Source organism: Drosophila santomea, chromosome 2L (assembly GCF_016746245.2).
Source record: "Drosophila santomea strain STO CAGO 1482 chromosome 2L, Prin_Dsan_1.1, whole genome shotgun sequence".
NCBI lineage: Eukaryota > Metazoa > Arthropoda > Insecta > Diptera > Drosophilidae > Drosophila > Drosophila santomea.
The window spans coordinates 20,559,761-20,578,219 of record NC_053016.2 but is presented as its reverse complement, the minus strand read 5'-3'; the positions used below and the strand labels follow the sequence as shown (position 1 = coordinate 20,578,219).

General features: G+C 40.3%; 2 protein-coding genes across 7 annotated transcripts in view; both read left to right on the top strand.

Moving 5' to 3' along the window:
- The window catches only part of LOC120458691 (7SK snRNA methylphosphate capping enzyme bin3), a 34,244-nt gene extending 32,589 nt beyond the window's left edge, over positions 1-1,655 (top strand). For all 4 annotated transcript variants that reach the window (XM_039646430.1, XM_039646431.2, XM_039646432.2 and 1 more), the window contains 2 exons: positions 73-219; positions 293-1,655. In XM_039646430.1, coding sequence (XP_039502364.1) covers positions 73-219; positions 293-1,072 — 927 coding nt within the window. In that variant the 3' untranslated portion in view covers positions 1,073-1,655. The remainder of the gene's footprint in view (positions 1-72; positions 220-292) is intronic.
- Positions 1,656-2,571: 916 nt separating this feature from the next.
- LOC120450596 (phospholipase D2) lies at positions 2,572-16,654 on the top strand. Of its 3 annotated transcripts, XM_039633740.2 has the most exons (10): positions 2,572-2,908; positions 3,140-3,248; positions 10,340-10,946; positions 11,393-11,906; positions 12,127-12,903; positions 12,977-14,214; positions 14,273-14,398; positions 14,950-15,287; positions 15,352-15,596; positions 16,253-16,654. In XM_039633740.2, exons 3-10 carry the CDS (start codon positions 10,447-10,449, stop codon positions 16,352-16,354), a joined length of 3,840 nt encoding a protein of 1,279 aa, XP_039489674.1. In that variant the 5' UTR covers positions 2,572-2,908; positions 3,140-3,248; positions 10,340-10,446; the 3' UTR covers positions 16,355-16,654. The 3 variants fall into 3 exon arrangements, with proteins under 3 accessions (XP_039489674.1, XP_039489663.1, XP_039489655.1); XM_039633729.2 differs by having other exon boundaries at positions 2,572-3,248; XM_039633721.2 differs by lacking the exons at positions 2,572-2,908; positions 3,140-3,248 and adding an exon at positions 7,156-7,616.
- Positions 16,655-18,459: the final 1,805 nt, after the last annotated feature.

Here is an 18,459-nt window from a genome sequence, read left to right as displayed (position 1 = left end):
ATATAAATTGATTCTATAAAGCTACCGCTTCACGTATATACCATAATATCTGTTAATTGTATTTCATTACAGCCAGAAATATATAATAACTACAAGCAGATCGAGTTCTTTCCAAACAAGTTTCACGAATACTTGCTCAGTTCCGAGGTAGGATTCAGCCACAGCTATACGCTGGGCGTGCCCCGACACATGAACAAGGGCTTCTGCCGACCCATACAGGTGATTAATATATTTATTTTAATATATAATTATTAATGAGCTAACTGCTGACATTCCGTCTTCTCCCCAATAGCTGTATGCAAAGGGAGATTATACCCCGAATCATGTCCGTTGGAGCGATGCTTACTATCCTCAGACGCCATATGAAGCGTATCGTGGCATTTACGCCACCATGCCCGTTCATCGAATGGGCGGTGGTGGGAGCAGCGCAGGCGGCAGCAATAGTGGGCATGCTCAAATGCTGCACCTTAGCAGCTCCAGTCGGTCGCAAAACTATGATACGCCACACTACGCAGGCAGCGCATCGGGCTCGGCCAGTTGCAGACAGACTCCAATGTACCAGCCCACATATAACCCCTTGGAAACGGACTCATACCAGCCCAGCTACGACATGGAATATCTCAACCACATGTACGTGTTCGCCTCACCGCTTTACCAGACCGTCTGGTCGCCTCCAGCTTCGCTTCGCAAGAGCAGCTCGCATACTCCGGTATTTGGAAGCGTGCGCGATGCAGAGCTGGACGGTGATGGCAGTGGTGGTGGGGGCAGTGGTGGCGGAAGCTACCACCGCCACGTCTATCCGCCAAACGACGACACTTGCTCGCCTAACGCAAACGCTTGTAATGCGTTTAACTCGATTCGGGACGCGGACACAGACGATTCTAACCAGCTGCCTGGGGGAAGTCGACGGCATGTGTATGCAACCAACTGCGGAGAGAGCTCCTCGTCGCCGCAGGTAAATCACCACGAGGCGGTCGGCGAATTTGTGGACGCACTTATGGACGACGAACAGAAGTCTTCAACAGGCGGAGGAACTAGTGGCGCAGCTTATTGTGATCTGTCGGATGCGTAGAATATGGATCTTTTAGGCAGGGAAAATGTGTCAAAAAGAAAACAAAGAAAAAAAACGAAAAAACTTAAAAAAAATCCCAAAAACTTTTCGTAAAGACAAATATTAATGCAACTGTAAACCGAGACGCTTATGATTTTCTATGCGTATATATTTTTGTATATCGTAGTTTAATAAATGAATATATACAGATCTATATATACAATTGGAACAGAGATGCATGTGCTTAGATTTATTACATTCTTTAATATTATGGCCTACCATTTTTGTTAAAACGCTTTATAGTGGAAACCTTATTTGATTCCGTTAGCAGTTCAATTGTAATCCTAGTTTTAAATCCACAATAAGCAATACAAACATAAACACGCTCTCACGTTTATAAATACATATACTGGCACACCCACATGTACGACAAGCTGTAGCTTTAAATAATATACTAAATTGTCCTAAAAATTGTTTGGAAAACGTAAAACATGAATAGCAATTATTTTTGAGTAACATTTTGGCATAACAAAATATTTAAAGCTGGAAGGGAGTGTGAACAAGAACATGAAATAAAGTAAACATAATGGCAAAGCAAGAAAAATACAATACATTATTATACATACATACTTGGCAAGTATGAATATGCTTAAAATTATTTACAGCTAAGCAAGTGTAGCATAAGTATCATGTTTGATCAATAGAAAAAATCTACATTTCGCTAACTCTTTCTCCACCGTGTGTGGGGTTTGCGGAATTTATGAGTTTTTGATGTTTTTGAAACATTTAAATGGAATATTTTACTTTTTTTCTGAGAAAATTAAAACTAATGTAGTCGAAAGAATTTAATTAATATATTTAAATATAGGAATAAAACCACATTATATAACAACATTTGTCAAACCATTTTATTGATGGGAAGTTTAAAAATTTTACAATCAACTCAATACGGATAATTCTGGCGCTTTGTGGACGTAAAAGTGGGAGTTGCCTAAATGTTTTGGCCAGTATGTGGGCGTGGCAAACTCTAGAATCTACATACATTCTTAACCTTAACTATTATACACTGAGTCACGAAAATAGTGGAAAATTGCCAATATTGAAGAAATGGGTTTCAATTCCAAATATAAATATGTATGTACATACTTCAATAAGTCGCAAGCGCATTAACAACTCTAGGTTACCCATTTGCCCTACGAATAATGGGTACAGAAATCATATTTGATGTTTAAACTTGCCAATATATTACATAAATTCGTTAAATTTGTCATCGTAATAAATGGGTTCTCATTTTTCTTAACGCATTGTTATTGCGATGACCCGAGCGTACTTTTAACTGACAAATGTGGAATTTCATTAACGTACATCATTGACGGTTTATATGTAGTCTACGGATCAGCTGTTTGATCGAAGCATACGTATATCACGTACGTGTATGTATTGGGTCTGTCTCGCTTAAGCTTTCCAGGCGAAAGCTCCTCAAAATGTTAGTTAGTTTGGTCGGTCAATTGAGTTTTACCAGGCGCGGAATACTATGAACATGAACGGAATAACTTTAACATTAAAATTTAAATGAAAAGGTCCTAATTAATTGTTAAGTGAAAAGTAAATCAAATATAATTTAGCCTGGATCTGTGGAAAGCAAGAACGCGTGCCAAGCTCAATAAAGTTTCTCTTCGCGCGTCTCTCCTTCGCGCTTGCAGTGAGAAAAATGTGCTGATCAGTCTCATTTTTACAATCGTCAGGCGTTTTGATCAGTTTCGAATTTGACTTATAGCGACGCTGGTCGGCGCTCTCTCGGCAAACATAGGCAGTCAAAAACAAAGATTTAATCAAAGATATGCCCAATAATAAAAGGTCCGTGATAGAAGTGTGTGTGCCATTAATCAACAATTTATTATTTGTAAATTGCTTTTCTAATGTTCTTGCGAAACGTGTTCATGTGGCGCCTCAATTGATTTGGTCTTATTGCATTAATTATCAAAGTGTTGAGTGTGCCATACGAAAGCATATACATGAAGAAATACATTCATATGTAAAAGTGCACATACATACACTTAACTCACTGCCCAGGTCTCCCATTTTCAGTGTGAGTGATTCACTGTATGCTGTTTGAAGTTCAGGCCGATGAAGTTAAGCCACAACTTCTGGTATTAAATTACGGGCTTAAATTATTTTCAGCAGTTGCCGCAAACATGTGAGTGCTTTAAATTTATACCATCACGTTAAAGTGTGTATTTCTAAATTCTATTAAATTAATTAAATATTTCGTAGTCATCTTTAAAAAATCGGTGACACGCTTTAAAGAAAAGAATTCTGGTAAAGAGAGAATGCTTTAGTCGAGTTCCTCGACTATCAGGTACCCGTTACTCAGGTAGTGGAAGTGCAAACCGGAAATAATAATACCAGATTTTTGACAAAAGGATAGAAAGTTACAATACATATAACAAAATTCAAAAATATCAAAAGGTTTTCTTAAGATTTGCAACGCTAATTAAAAAACATGGGTGTTGTGCGGTTTGTTGGTCTATGTCTCTGGATCTGCATGCTAAATTTCAACATTCTAGCTTTTATAGTTCCTAAAATCGAGGCGTACATACAGACAGACGGGCATGGCCAGTTCAACCGGCTATTGATCCTGATCAAGAATATAGATACTTTTTATGGTCGGAAACGCTTCCTTCTGCCTGTTACATACTTTTCAATGATTCTATTATACCCTTTTATTACTAAACCCTATTATTATACCCATTTATTAACGGGTATGACTAATGACGATCGAACTTTCAATATGCGAAGATATAATTTCAACTTATGTGTCGTAAAATGGTTTTACATGCTTTCAAAATCTTGTGTTTTACAGTTTTTTTCAAAGAAGCAGTGGATTTTAATAAACGTAATAACGATTATTATCATAGAGGACAATTTTTTTCGGAGCAATCATATACTAGATGCTAATCAATTTTAAATTAATATGCGTTCACAAGTTTGATAGCTTATAGTAAAATTAGTAAAATCTAACAGCAAGAAAACAGAAAGTAAGAGGTATAGATTGTAGGTAATTTTCTTACAACGATCCTAAATCATATTAGAACAAAAAATAACTATGTATGTAGTTTACATGTTACAAGTGGAATAACAATCTGGAAGTAGGAGTATTCTCTCCCCACACTTTCTGTAATTATGTTTACATATATCATACAAAGACATCTTATCGTACTTTAAATATAAATATATAATTTTTTTTGCATATCGATAGAAATTTGCAAGACAAATAACAGAATGGAAAAAATGTGTGGCTTGTAGCGTTCTGAACAAATTTGTAAGAAGTAGAAGGAAGCGCTTCCGACCATATAAAGTATATATACATATTCTTGATCAGAATCAATAGCCAAGTAGATCTGGCCATGTCCATTTATCCGTCCGTATAAACGTCGAGATCTCAGAAACTAATAAGCTAGAAATGAGAGATTAAGCATGCAGATTCCACAGACATAGACGCAGCGTATGTTTGTTTACTGTGGTTGCCACAACCACTTTAATGCCTACAACCTGCCCACGCTCTTGGAAAATGTTTTGAATTTACTTTCATATTTTTATTAGTCTTGTAAATTTCTATCAAATTGCTAAAAAAACATCACAAAATATACCCACAAACCGCCCAAAACAACTACTGGCACACTTTTGAGATTTTTATACCCGTTACTCGTAGAGATTCGTTGGAAAGTATGTAACAGGCAGAAGGAAGCGTTTCCGACCATATAAATATTCTTGATCATAATCAATAGCCGAGTCGATCTGGCCATGTCCGTCTGTCCGTCCGTCTGTCCGTCTGTCTGTCCGTATGAACGTCGAGATCTCAGGAAATAAAAAAACCAAGAAAGTTGAGATTAAGCATACAGACTCCAGAGACATAGAAACAGCGCAGGTTTGTCGATTGATGTTGCCACGCCCACTCTAACGCCCAGAAACCGCCCAAAACTGCCACACCCACACTTTTGAAAAATGTTTTGATGTTTTTCATTTTTGTATTGGTCTTGTAAATTTCTATCGATTTGCAAAAAAAACTTTTTGCCACGCCCACTCTAACGCCTTCTGGTCTTGTACATTTCTATCGTTTTGCCAAAAAACATGTATTTAATCATATGATCTCCGCACCCCGCACCCTGCACCCCGCACCCTGCACCCACCACAAACCGCCCAAAGCTGCCACGCCCACATTTTTGAAAAATGTTCTGACATTTTTTCATTATTGTATTGTATTTCTATCGATTTGCCAAAAAACTTGTTGGCACGCCCACTATAACGCCCACAAACCGCCAAAAACTGTCAGTGTCGAAGACTCTCCTTCGCACTTCCAATAGCTGAGTAACGGGTATCAGATAGTCGGGGAACTCGACTACAGCGTTCTCTGAAGGTGATTTATTTTTGCCAGATAATATAGTTTTGTTAAATTTTTACTCGTGACGTTGAGAAGGTTCTTAGTTCCCCGACCAGGGAAACTTTTATGAACACTATTTAAGAAAAGTCATAACCTATTAACTAGTTTAATGAACAAATTATATATGGCCCCAAAACTTATTTTCTTCTCTAGTAGATAAGGGAAATTTAGTTTTGATAATACAGTCTAATAATAATATCTAATATGAAAGTTGATATCAAAGTTTTGCTATGTTAAGGGTGCGATCGTCACTTACTTAAAATGGTACATTAACTTGGACAAAATCTCGAAAACATACTTATTGAGTTAGTCCAGAACTAGGTGCCAATCATTTATGTTAGTTACATTCAGTTGCCACGCGTGGACCAATCTAATCGAAAAAATAATTGTAATTGGGCTTATTTAGCCTGCGCAGTTCATTGGGGTCGTACAAATAATGAGTTCTGATTACAGCGATTGCGCCCGAGTCTAGTAGTGCCGAATAGATAAGATAAGATAAATAAAATGGCATTGTGACTCATTGACTCCTCCGACTATTGTTGCGGGTCCGACAATAGGCTCGTACTCGATCAGCGTTTTTAAAGGGTGGGTGAACCGCTCAGAAAGCTTTGGAAAGCTTTTAGAGCCATTACCATTACCAATGCTTCGGCGGAGAACTTGTTCTTGTGGATTGTGGATGACCTTGCCGCAAGAGCCACTGAGTTTGATTTTACATAACATCTTTAGATAGTCGAAGGGTTTTCGGGCTATCGCATTGCAATGGTTTATGGGGATTACAAAAAGCTTTGTCAGCTGTTTTGAAGTTCACAGCTGTGCTCTTGAAAACTCCCTCTCCGTCGCCAACTTGCGGCATTGGCGCTCTCGCCGTAATTGTTACCCGTTAACCGTTTTGAGCACATCTACCTAAGCTTTTGGCAGCGCCGTCAGGTTTAGTTAATATTATTAACGGGAGTGTCGGCCAAGTTGTCGCAACGTTTCTCGCGGATCGCAGATCGTGGCGGTGAGGAGAGCTTTTTGCCGGGCGCTCAAAGTGTGAGTGCAAGGTCTTCAGTTTGCTTTCTTCACATAGCGTGGCATTACTCTCCTTTCCGAATTCAACGCGACGTCGAGCTATTTCGGTTCTGTAACTTCCGCTAGTCGGTGGCTTGAAAAGTAAACAAAAAGCTGCATATCTCCCGCAAACGTGACAATCTTTCAGACGTACTTGAACTTGATATGCATCTGTGAGATGCAGAGATACTAGATTAAACCCCCGATGTCGCAGAAAAAGACTCAATTTAGAGCCATTTGCCAAGTGCCAAGAGTAAAATAATATGCGAAAGCAGAAAAAACAAAAAAATTTTGCGTGTGTTGGTGGGCCATTGTGCAAACCTTTAATGAGTTGGAAGCGTCAAAAGCCAAATACGAGCGAGTATAAACAGCACGCGAAACATTGAGTTATATTTTCAAAACTTGAGTTTTGTGTTTACGCAAAGATAAGGAAATGCCGTGATAAAAATTGAATTAAGTGTTTTTCAATGCAAGGAGCTTGTACTGTTGCGGTTTAAAGAATAAAGTTTAAAAGAAATCAAATAAAACTCAAAAGAAAAGTTATTAAATATAAATAAAAGAAATAATTCCAATATTGTTATATATTTGTTTATGTCTCGCTCTAACTGAGAAAGGTCAAAATAGATCTAAATGATTATTTCTGTGGCAATAGGTATCCTTCTTTTCTCTACTTCTCATACTAGAAGAGCCTCCACGACATTTACTCCGTCAGTTGGCATACACAAACGCGGTATTTATAATTTCTGGTTTGATCAGCCACCGCAAGCTTCTGAACCAACATTCTTTACGTACGCGGACTGCCGATGCGCCTGAGAATTGAAAAAAACTGGAGCCGACAGCAACAGCTACCTATAAAGCCAAAAACCGATTGCCAAAAATAAAATAGAGTCCATTTAATAGCCCCGCGGACAGCGCAAACAACAATGATGGCCAAGAGTGTGGATACCAAAACCAGCATCAACCATGATGCCCAACAACTGCAGCTGCCCCGGCAGGTGTCATCGGGCGTCAACTTGCCACATTTGCAGGTCCGACGTCATCGCCGAAGCATCTCACAGCTGATGGCCAGCATGGGTAATTTTTATACCTGAAGATAAGGATTTAATTATGTGCATAGATTACTTGGCTCTCATAGAGCGGCAGTGAAATTTTTGCGTCATCGTGAAATGGGATAAGAGTAAACAAGTTTAGTTTGTTAAGATATTTCAACCTTTAGAATTGGTTGGCTTTATATTATGGTTTGTGTATGTGAAAACTCAGCACCGAGTTTGCTGTGCACTAGAAGTAAAAAAGGAAACAAAGAACTGATTATAAATTAACAAAACATTTTCCGTTTAATGTGGTTTGTATAAACCGTTAGCCACTTCTTGTCCCTTTCAATTGCGCGTTGGTAAATGATTCATAACCAATTTTAAAATGCATGACGCTCTGCAAGTAACGATACTTATCGATTTTGTTATAAATATATTAAACCTTATTTACATTTGTACTCATGCTTGATCATGGCAACAGGAAGTTTCGATTTCTTTGCCATTGTGTGTAGGTCAGGTGGAGCAAGCGTTTAGTGGGTTTAATGACCATTTCAGGAGACCTTACAACCCGCTAAACAAAAGCAATTCAACATGTACGGCCTCGGGCTAAGGACATTTGGATTACAAGTATGGAATGTCAGGCGTTATCAATGAAAAGCTTTAACATTCCGGCGAAATAATACAATATGTATACAAAAAATTTGCATTGTCCGAAATAAAATTAAATTGTTCGTAGAAACATTTTTTTCGGCGATTTAGAAATACAGATTTTTCAATAGGAAAATAGGAATACCACAGTTTTAATGGCCACCAAAAATTGGTTGGTGTTTTTTTTTTCAAGGAAAAATATTCTTGGCGCAAAATGGGCTTACTTTTTATTCATCTTATCTGTTAGCGATAAAAGTGTCAAATTTTTATCAACTTAGAGCTTTTTAAGTTAATTTGCTCGGCAAAACCAATGTGGTAATGAGTTCGACAAAATCGCTATAGAAGTGAAAAGGTGTTAAAAAATGAGGATTATTTTATTGAATAGGCTGTTAAATTTATTATGCCGCCTTAAATTTCTCAAATAATAATTAATAATGGACCCAATGTGTAACTAAGTTATTTATATCAATCCATATAATCAAAAATATTATTAATGGTTTGAAAACTATTATGTCTTCACACTTTTATCTAAAAATCTTGGAATTCGCACTTTAAAGAACCTCCTTTCAGACCTCCAGAGTTCTTGTTTGGTTACTTCGAGCCGATAGCAAAAAGAGCTTTGTGATAAGGTATATATGTCAACAATGGTTATTTGTGCTACCTATAAAATAACGAAATCAATACCAGGAATTTATTCCTGCCAGTTGAACTAGTCCATAAGCTAGCTTATGTATGTAAAAGTTTAATAACACTTTGATGGCACCTATTAAGATAGGGTCTTTTGGAAGTGCCCCAATGTCATTGATCGTGAACGCCCATTATAAAATTCTTTGCACTCAGCGTCTCAGTTTATTTTAATTATCAGAAGTGATAAGGCGCAATGTAAGCTTTGACTCGTTCGACTGTTTGATAAATTAAACCAACAACTTATGAAATAGTATCAAAGAAATATATTCTATTATATTTGAAAATACAAATGTTCCTATTTTTTTCTAAATATGAATTTAAAATATTTGTATCCACCAATAATTGCGCAGTATGTAGCAGACAGAAATAAAGGACACCTGTTAGGGTCTGGAAATCAAAACACTTGACTTAATACTGATTTATTCTATTTATTACTGTCGTCGATAACTGGGCTCTTTGCAAAACTGTGCCGCATCAATAAACTCACTTAATCGTCATTGTTCGGCCTACCTACTGGGCAGTATGCCCTAATCTATTTGTTGCGCCGTTTTATTTGGGCTTGCTATCTAAATGTCAATCAGCTCGATTGTATTTCTGAACTTAAAATGTTGTGGGGAACTAAAACAGTAGAGACTAGGACAGTTATATGGCAAATCTGTATCTCAACTAGATACGTACGATACTTAATATGCTCCTCTGATGCGCGTTATGGGAGTAACCAATACAATTGGTTTCTTAGCCAGTAGACCTGTACCAGTACCTGCACTGAGCTAAGAGCTATATTTACGGACGAATATGCGTCGTGTGTATTTAGCTCAAAATGTCTACAAGGTTGAAGCAGGGTTCCTATGTCAAGTTCAGCCAAGAGGAGTACTATAATAAATTAAACTTAACTATATCACATGTCGTAAGCTGTGATCTTGCCCAATTTTTTTTTTTGGAATGGAGATAGCATTCGCTAATTATTACCATTTAATGGTTACAACACAAGCTGTTGAGCCAGGGGACATTAACATTTATAAATCGCAACTTAGCAGGTTCCTAACTATTTAATTAAATGTATTTAATTCCATAAAAATGTAATTAATTCAAATTCATGATATAATTTACAAAACAGATAAAACAAAAAAAAAATATTACAAAATTTTTTAAAAATGTGGGTGTGGCAGTTTTATATTTTATTATAATTATTGTTAGTCTTGCAAATTTCTCTCGATTTATCAAAAATGTTTTTGCCGCGCCCACTGAAACGCCCACAAAGCGTCAAAAATTAGTAGTTTTGAAATTTCTCCTTCGCTGAGGAGCTCAGTAAGTCAATAGCTGAGTAAGGGGTATCAGATAGTGGGGGAACTCAACTATAGCATTCTTGTTTTTTATTTTATTATAACTATTGTTGCTTATTTCTATTGGTTTTTATTTTTCAAATTGCAGTTGAACAGCCCACTGACGATGTGTACCAGCCGGCGCACTATGGCGGTTACGTTAACAGAGGCTACGAGGATATAGACAGCTCCTCTTACTTTGCCCATCTCGAGGCGATGGCAGATGCTGGCATCGTTGGTAGCGCCTTGCCGACCTGCATACTCACCAACTCGGACGACGAACGCGGCAGCGGGGAAGAGGACTCGTCGGGGGAGAACTCTAACATGGAAGAGGGGGAGGAGGGGTATCGGGACTGCACGGACGAAGCGGTCGTCGAGTATCAAAACCGCTGCTTGCCAGAATTTCAGTTCTCACTGGTGGATTCTGAGTACGATGAGACCCTCGCTTTTCCTGACTCGGTGACTATCCTATCCAACGTGGGCGACAAGCCGGTGCTGGTGGAGCGCAAGGAGACGGACGATGATGAGGAGGAGTTTGACGACGAAGAAAACAGCAGTGTAGTCCTGCGACATGAAATACCATTTACTAGCATATACGGGCCGAGCGTCAAGTTCAATTCGTTCCAGCGCAAAGTCTTCATTCCGGGTCGTGAGATTCATGTTCGGATCGTCGATACGGAACGTAGCGTCACCACACATCTGCTTAATCCCAATCTGTGAGTGAAATCCAATTATACTCATACAGGCAAGATGAATAAAAGGGTATCCTATATTCATTAAAAAGAAGCTCTTCGTTTTATAATCTTGATCAGTTTCTCGAACTGAGACGATCTGATGATGTCCGTCCGTCTGTCCGTATGACCAGGAAAATCGCACGAACTATAAACAGTTGCCTACGTTGTTTGTCTTGAACGTTTGTTATATGTTTAAGAACGTTGACACGCCCATTCTAACGGCCACAACTTGTCCAAAACCTTCCCGCCCAATTTAAAAAATGTTTTTCTCTTTTTTTTATGTTTACATTTGTCTTGCGAGTCTATATCGGCCGAAAACCTTTTGACCACTTCTATTCTATTTTTATGAACAGGCTGTGTTCTTGTTGTAAACCAATTGACTTAGTTTTCTTTTGCCACTGTTTCCACATTTTTTTTCTTTTACGCAGATACACAATCGAGCTGACCCACGGTCCCTTTAAGTGGACGATAAAGCGGCGATACAAGCATTTTAACTCGTTGCACCAGCAACTCAGCTTTTTTCGTACCTCGCTCAACATTCCGTTTCCCAGTCGCAGTCACAAAGAAAAGCGTACCACGCTGAAAGCCACAGCCAGAGAGATGGCTGACGAGTCCACTCTAAAGGACCTTTCTTCCCACACTAAGGTTAAACAGACAAGCACTCCGATTAATAGTGACGACAGAAACAGCAAAATCGCCAGCAGGAACGGCAACAATGACATGGCTATCATCAGTCCCAATCACAGCTCCATTCTGGCAGGTCTTACGCCGCGACGCATTCAAAAGAAGCGCAAAAAAAAGAAAAAAAGGAAGCTACCGCGATTCCCCAACCGTCCTGAGAGTCTGGTCACCGTAGAGAATCTGAGCGTCAGGATCAAACAGCTGGAGGACTACTTGTACAACCTGATGAACATCAGTTTGTACCGATCTCACCACGAAACGGTAGGTATACGTAGAATGTTAGGAAAAATGTTCAGCTGCTATTAAACTTTGTAATACTCAATAATATATTTACCTATAAAAAGCAGACCAAAGTCAGTATTAGACCCGTTACCATTAAATAGCAATCACTATCTTATATAACTACACATAATATATGTTATTTCGCCAAACCCGATCTATAACTCAACTAATTAACTTAATCCCAATCCATTATCTACAGCTAAACTTCGTTGAGGTGTCTAATGTGTCCTTCGTTCCGGGAATGGGAATTAAGGGCAAGGAAGGCGTGATTTTGAAGCGAACTGGATCAACGAGACCAGGGCAAGCGGGATGCAATTTTTTCGGGTGCTTTCAAAAGAACTGTTGTGTGCGCTGCAACTACTTTTGCTCCGACGTAGTTTGCGGCACGTGGCGCAACCGATGGTTTTTCGTAAAAGAGACCTGCTTCGGCTACATCCGCCCCACAGACGGCAGCATCCGCGCAGTGATTCTTTTTGACCAGGGCTTCGACGTGTCCACGGGTATCTACCAGACGGGAATGCGCAAGGGTTTGCAGGTGCTGACGAACAACCGTCACATCGTGCTCAAGTGCTGGACACGGCGCAAGTGTAAGGAGTGGATGCAATACCTCAAGAACATGGCAAACTCGTATGCGCGCGACTTCACCCTGCCCAATCCGCACATGTCCTTCGCTCCGATGCGCGCCAACACCCATGCCACGTGGTATGTAGACGGCGCCCAGTACATGTCAGCCGTGGCCGACGGTTTGGAGGCAGCCCTTGAGGAGATCTATATAGCCGACTGGTGGCTCAGTCCCGAGATTTATATGAAACGACCCGCACTCGACGGAGACTACTGGCGCCTGGACAAGATCTTGTTGCGCAAAGCCGAACAGGGAGTGCGTATCTTCGTGCTGCTATACAAGGAGGTCGAAATGGCACTTGGTATTAACAGCTACTACAGCAAGTCCACGCTGGCCAAGCACGAAAACATCAAGGTAAGTTTGAAGGCTATTTGAATACTTTATGGGCATCTATGAAGCTTTCTTTCTTATTAAATGTTCGTTAAAGGTCATGCGACATCCAGATCATGCAAGAGGAGGTATTTTGCTTTGGGCACATCATGAAAAGATCGTCGTTATCGATCAGACCTATGCGTTTATGGGAGGTATTGATTTGTGCTATGGGCGATGGGACGATCACCACCATCGGCTCACGGATCTGGGAAGCATATCCACGGCATCTTTTTCTGGCAGCACGCGTCGAACGCCAAGCTCGTACTTCACCAAAGACGACTCAGACTCAGCTTTCGGATCACGAAAGTCGTCGCGAAATGCCCACTACGATACATCCGCTAAGGAAAGGCCACCATCTCCACCATCTCCGCAAGAACCCAGTACTAGTATAGAGATGAGAACTTTAAAGCCTGGTGATCGCCTACTTATACCGTCTACGCTCGTTACGAGTCCGGGAGAAACTCCCGCTGAATCGGAAATTGCTTTAGAGGGGATGAAACTTAACACCCCTGAAATGGAGCGTAAAAACGTACTCGATCGTCTGAAGAACAACGCGATGAAAGGCGCCCGTATGGGCAAGGACCTTATGCACCGACTAACAGCCACGGAGTCGGAGGAAAAATTTTCCGAGGTGTACACTATCGAGGCGGAGTATGTCACGGACCACGAAGTCAACCTTGACATGGCTTCAGGTGGGGAGCAGGTTGCGATTACCACTTGCAATACACAAATACTCAGTGAGTTCTGCGGTCAGGCCAAGTACTGGTTTGGCAAGGATTACTCCAACTTCATACTTAAAGACTGGATGAACCTAAACTCGCCGTTCGTGGATATCATAGATCGAACAACAACACCGCGGATGCCATGGCACGACGTAGCTCTGTGTGTGGTGGGCACTTCCGCTAGGGATGTGGCCCGCCACTTCATTCAGCGCTGGAACGCCATGAAGCTGGAGAAACTACGCGATAACACGAGATTCCCTTACCTAATGCCAAAAAGCTATCACCAAGTGAGGCTGAATCCGACCCTTCAGCAAAACCGTCAGCAACGGGTCACGTGCCAGATACTTCGCAGCGTATCCGCCTGGAGCTGTGGCTTTATAGAGGCGGATCTAGTGGAGCAAAGCATCCACGATGCCTACATCCAGACAATCACCAAGGCGCAGCACTACGTGTACATCGAAAACCAATTTTTCATTACCATGCAAATAGGCATGGGTGTGCCAGGCGCTCATAATAATGTGCGAAATCAAATCGGGGAGACACTCTTTAAGCGAATTATACGGGCGCACAAGTATACAAATCAATATGTTTATCCTGTTTATAGTAGGATTAAAGATAATCTCTTCTAGGGAACGGAAGCCTTTCCGAGTTTTTGTGATTATGCCGCTCCTACCGGGTTTCGAGGGCGATGTGGGTGGCAGTACTGGGATAGCAGTCAGAGCCATTACACACTGGAACTATGCATCTATTTCCAGGTAAGGCCAGCATGCACACCAAATGCATTGCGAAACCATTGTCAAGTTGATAGCAGCAAAACAAAGAGCTTATAATGCCCGTTGCACGCATTTAAAGAGTATTGCTAGACTTCTTGAAAAGTATGTAACTGGTAGAAGGAAACGTGTCTGACCATATAATGCCGGGTCAACCTGCTCATGTCCGTCCCTATCAACGTCGAGATCTCAGGAACGCAGAAAGGGTTGGTTTAGTTATATTGCCACGTCCACTCTAACGCACACAAACCACTCTAACGCCCTCTAGCCGCCCATGGTCCCCTTCTACGTCTAGAAATTTTGTTATTTCTCGTTCCCAAGTCCACTAGCATTTTTTTTTTTGGTTCAGTTAACTTCTATTTAAAAACCATAATAACAGCTTTATAATTTAAATTTAACTAAGATAATTTAGTTAAGATTTTATGGCAAATCATGGTTCTACTCTTTAAGATTGTAAAAGGCAGGTTTCGAATAGTCGATTACCTTCTCTACGTTTTTATTTTTGTTAAATATTTATTCTGCTTTTACACTTGCAGGGGACGCACTTCAATTTTGAACCGCCTGCAGGAGGCGGGTATTGCCAATCCGCAAAACTATATCTCATTCCACAGCCTGCGAAACCACTCCTTTCTGAATAACACACCCATAACGGAACTGATATATGTCCACTCAAAGCTTATGATAGCCGACGATCGCGTTGTGATCTGCGGTTCGGCGAACATTAACGATCGGTCAATGATCGGAAAGCGGGACTCCGAGATTGCTGCTATTATCATGGACGAGGAGTTTGAGGACGGACGCATGAATGGCAAGAAGTATCCAAGCGGAGTGTTTGCGGGACGCCTTCGAAAATACCTTTTTAAAGAACACTTAGGTCAGTAACGTCTTTTTCTTCTTTTCGGTTCGTTAATCTATATCTTACAATGTTATTCAATCAGGCCTCCTGGAAAGCGAAGGTTTTTGTCGGTCTGACCTCGACATTAGCGATCCCGTTTGCGACAAGTTTTGGCACGGCACCTGGCGTAGGATTTCAACCCAGAATACTGAGATTTACGACGAGGTGTTTAAGTGCATCCCCACCGACTTTGTAAAGACCTTTGCCAGCCTTCGCAAATACCAGGAGGAACCGCCAATTGCTAAAACCGACCCAGAGCTAGCTGCCAAAAGAGCCAACGACATTCAGGTATTTTTTTCAAAAATTAATTGATCTTTAGTTTGCTCTTGCGAGTGGTATACTAAATTCGTTAAAAAGTATGTAACAGGCAGATGGAAGCCTTTCCCGAAAAAAAAGTATATCTATTTTTTATCAGAATCAGAAGCCGATTCGAGCCTGTCTCAGGAACTACAAAAGCTAGAAAGTTGAGATTAAGGATACAGACTCCAGAGACATAGAAGCAGCGCAAGTTTGTCGATTCTAACGCCCACAAACCGCCCAAAGCTGCTATGCCCACACTTTTGAAAAATGTTTTGATATTTTTTCATTTTTGTATTAGTCTTGAAAATTTCTATCGATTTGCCAAAAAGCTTTCTGCCACGCCCACTATAACGCCTACAAACCGCCAAAAACTCTCCTTCTCCCTTCCACTAGCTGAGTAACGGGTATCAGATAGTCGGGGAACTCGACTATAGCGTTCTCTCTTGTTTTTTCTGAGATCTCGACGTTCATACGGACGGATGGATGATTGGAAACTCTTCCTTCTACCTGTTATAAGTCTTAACGAATCTAGTATACCCTTTTACCCTTCTCGTAGAGTATATACACTCAATCTGTTATATCTATCACTGCTAAGCGAAAAACATTGCTAGAAAAACTTTAATGTATTATATTTTTTATTATAGGGTTACCTGGTCAACCTGCCATTGGACTTCTTAAATAAGGAAGTCCTTACACCGCCTGGAACTAGTAAGGAGGGCCTAATTCCTACCTCTGTATGGACATAGTCTGCCAAAGGCCTCCAAGAGGCACATAGATTTTAGAAAGCTTTAAAAAACCTCTTATCGCTTACCACCCACCAAAAGCGTTTTTCTTAAATGTCAATGTCAAGCTATACATTTTGTAAATAGTGTATAAATAGCCGTAGATAACTCTAGATACTTTCAAGTATATGTAGTTATTCCTAACTAATTTATTTTACAGTGTTTGTCTAAGTAGTTTTTAGATCCCTGTTGTTATTTTGTATGATGTTGAACAGTATTTTAGACCGATTTACACAAGTTGATTAAAGTGATATGAAGTGCAAATGAAGAACTACAACAAAAAATTATTCTACGTTGTTTAAGTTTATAATATGATCTAATTTGGTATACATAAATTGAATATATAATTATTACAAAGGTATACATGCTAGCCTTCACTGTTATAACCGTTACTCGTAGAGTAAAATGGTATACTAGATTTATTGAAAAGTATGTAACAGGCAGAAGGAAGCGTTTCCGACTTTATATATTTCTTTATTGAATCGAAAACGACTTCTTTTAGTTTACGAAAAGAAAACAAAAAAGAACGACTACCAGATACCCTTTACTCAGCTAGTGGCAGTGCAAAAGAGAAATTTCAACATTTCTCTATATATAGAAGTTGGAAAAAACAAAATGTAAAAATATTTTTTAAAAATTCAAAAGTGTAGGAGTGCCAGTTTGGTAGAATTGGCAATAAAAACAAAAAAAACATTATATTTTTTAAAAGAGTGGGAGTGGCCAAATTTAAAAACAAACTTGGTTATATATTTTTTTAAGCTGCTTCCCTTATCTCAAATTTCTTGCTCTTATAGTTTCTAAGATCTCGATATTAATACGGACGGACGGGCATGAACATATGATCGAAAACGCGTTTTTCTACCTGTTAAAACTTTCAACGAATCTAGTATACCCTTTTACTCTACTCGTAGTGTATATATATCTCTCGCTGTTATGTGTATCAAGTTATTGCTCCAAAACTCTATGAAGCTGCTCAACAGCGCAGTGGCCATTGGAATCCCATGTCTCTCACTACCTTGGCAGCAATCGGTCTCTCAAACTCCGATAGAAAGCGGGTTTCCTTTTAGGTTTTCAGTCCGAGCATGCACTGGGAAGTGAGGTATTGAACCACGACGCTATATTTATGATCGCACGACTTCGTGCCTTAAAATGGCATGGCAGATGCCATCACGGCCTGGTGCCCTTTTGCTGTTTTAGAGTGCATCTGAATTGCTTGGGTCAGCTGATCCTGATCCTACAACGCAGCGTACTTAGCGCTCTATTCCAATCAGCTTTGTCCAACGAGTAGCGAGACCTCCCGTGTTCCGTCGGGATTTCCGCGATGTGCTGCAAGTAGCCAGCATTGCCGCTAACTTGACTATATTAGTAAATAAGTCGAGGATACCCATTTTCTTGAGCAGAGTTAATCTCAGTGATAGGTGTTCTTTAAACCGTTCCAAGTTAGTGCGCCTGGTGGTTGAACGCTCCATCTTAGGGTATGTTATTGCAGCCGCATCCATAATAATTAAATGTGGTAGACTGTCGGAGCTCGGCTCAGTAATATCATCCACATGGTAATATCATCCTCTATTGTTGCACCATCCAGCTCCAAAAAGCCAGTGGGACGCATTTACACGCGACTATGTTTTTTAACACATGCACTCTCAGGATGGCATCAAATTCGTCCGTAGTCTATATATATCTCGGGGGACAGGAAACCGCTCCAAAATTTATAGGGCCTAGTGCCGTTTCGAAAGCTGCTGAAGCTAATTGTACCTAATCAGCGGAGAGTGGAGAATGGAAGACCTGATCAGAATCACCGCCCCTCAGTTTGCGTTGCCAGCGCTCGGACCATTGGCAGTGTAAGCATCGTAACCGAATAATTTGGGTGCCTCCATCCCTTTGCAGTATGACCAGTGTGTCTGTTGTTGCAGCTGCTTACTTATCATCTTCATTAGTTCCATCTGCTTCTCTGGAAACTAGCGAAGCGACTCCTGTCGCTGTAATGTTGCTGTTGCTTGCATTGTTGTTGTGCCTGCTGCTGATGTTGTCTTGCAATATCTGCATAGGAGACGCTGCCTCGGAAGGAA

Coding starts and splice junctions, on each gene's coding strand:
- LOC120450596 (XM_039633721.2), top strand. CDS start 7,466: ATGATGGCCAAGAGTGTGGATACCAAAACCAGCATCAACCATGATGCC. Junction 7,617..10,339: donor ACAGCTGATGGCCAGCATGG/GTAATTTTTATA, acceptor TTCAAATTGCAG/TTGAACAGCCCACTGACGAT. Junction 15,597..16,252: donor AAAGAGCCAACGACATTCAG/GTATTTTTTTCA, acceptor TTTTTATTATAG/GGTTACCTGGTCAACCTGCC.